The 1,146-nt window shown below is 38.6% G+C and overlaps 1 protein-coding gene across 1 annotated transcript; it reads right to left on the reverse strand.

The window, feature by feature from the left end:
• Positions 1 to 735, reverse strand: LOC143925610 (taste receptor type 2 member 40-like). Its single transcript, XM_077450082.1, has one exon. The coding sequence runs from the start codon at positions 733 to 735 to the stop codon at positions 1 to 3; it is 735 nt and encodes a 244-aa protein (XP_077306208.1).
• Positions 736 to 1,146: the final 411 nt, after the last annotated feature.

Here is a 1,146-nt window from a genome sequence, read left to right on the forward strand (position 1 = left end):
TTAGCATTGAAGCATCTTCTGGAGAAATAATCGATGTGTCTTTAGCATTGAAGCATCTTCTGGAGAAATAATTTTCTTCATTCGATATGTGTGTCTACGCAGTGACCATATAATAAACATTAAGGAGCTCATGATGATGAGTGATGATAAAACCATAATGGTGCTAGCAAGAAAGAAAATAAATAAGTCAGAAGATGTCAATGATAACATCCCACTGGCATTTTGGCCAGATGTGACATTTTGTGGAAGCGGTCTACCGAAGAACCATATCATCGGGATAGTGCAGAAGAAAGCTATCAGCTCTGAGATCAGAATGAGCCAAACCACGGCAGAATCTATGGACATCTTTACCTTAGTAAGGAAGGAGGATTTAAACTGAGTAATCTTAAAACAGAAGTACAGGCAGAGCCAGGCTATGAGGCATGAACTGGAGAGAATTATAAAGAGCAGAAGAGTAATGATTACTGGAGTTGCACATTCTTCTAGAAAAAACTGAGGCCATGTGAAGTCAAAGAAGATGTAGTTTCCAAAAATGTATGAAAATCCAGCATTGGAGAGAGCCAGAACAACCAGGAGGTGGTCAACGGGGTTCAGGCGCTTTTTCTTCAGCCAGTCATAGAAGTTCACTGCAACTATGAAGCCGTTCCCAAGAAAAGCAGCAAAGATCTCTACAGCTACTATTGTTAGACCGGCCACCAAGACTAAGTGAGGTAGGAAAACTTTTCCATTATCCATGGCGAACAAAAATGAAGATCTTTATGAAAGTCGGTGCTGTTTATGGTAGTTTTCTTGTTTTATTAAACGGATTATATTCAGGCTTGTCTGAGAACAAACACCTTCTAAGATGGAAAAATGTCTTGTTGAGAGTACTTGTCCCGGTTATAGTTTTAATAGAGGCAAAGTCAGCTGATTTAGGCTTAGTTTACTAAAACAACAAAGTAAAAGTAGGTAATGGATCTTACATGGCCAACCATGAGTGACATGGTGACGCCCCCTTCTGGTGACATTGAGAACAACTCTGCCATCAAATTGCACATTTTATAATTACAATAACCAAATATTAAAAAGAAATATATTAAAATTGCAGTGGTGAGCATCTTTCAATGAGCAGTATGTAAAGTCTACATTCAACAGGGTGTTTGAGAT

Source organism: Lithobates pipiens, unplaced genomic scaffold (assembly GCF_037356315.1).
Source record: "Lithobates pipiens isolate NorthernLeopardFrog02 unplaced genomic scaffold, aLitPip1_a1.2 Scaffold_22, whole genome shotgun sequence".
Classification (NCBI taxonomy): domain Eukaryota; kingdom Metazoa; phylum Chordata; class Amphibia; order Anura; family Ranidae; genus Lithobates; species Lithobates pipiens.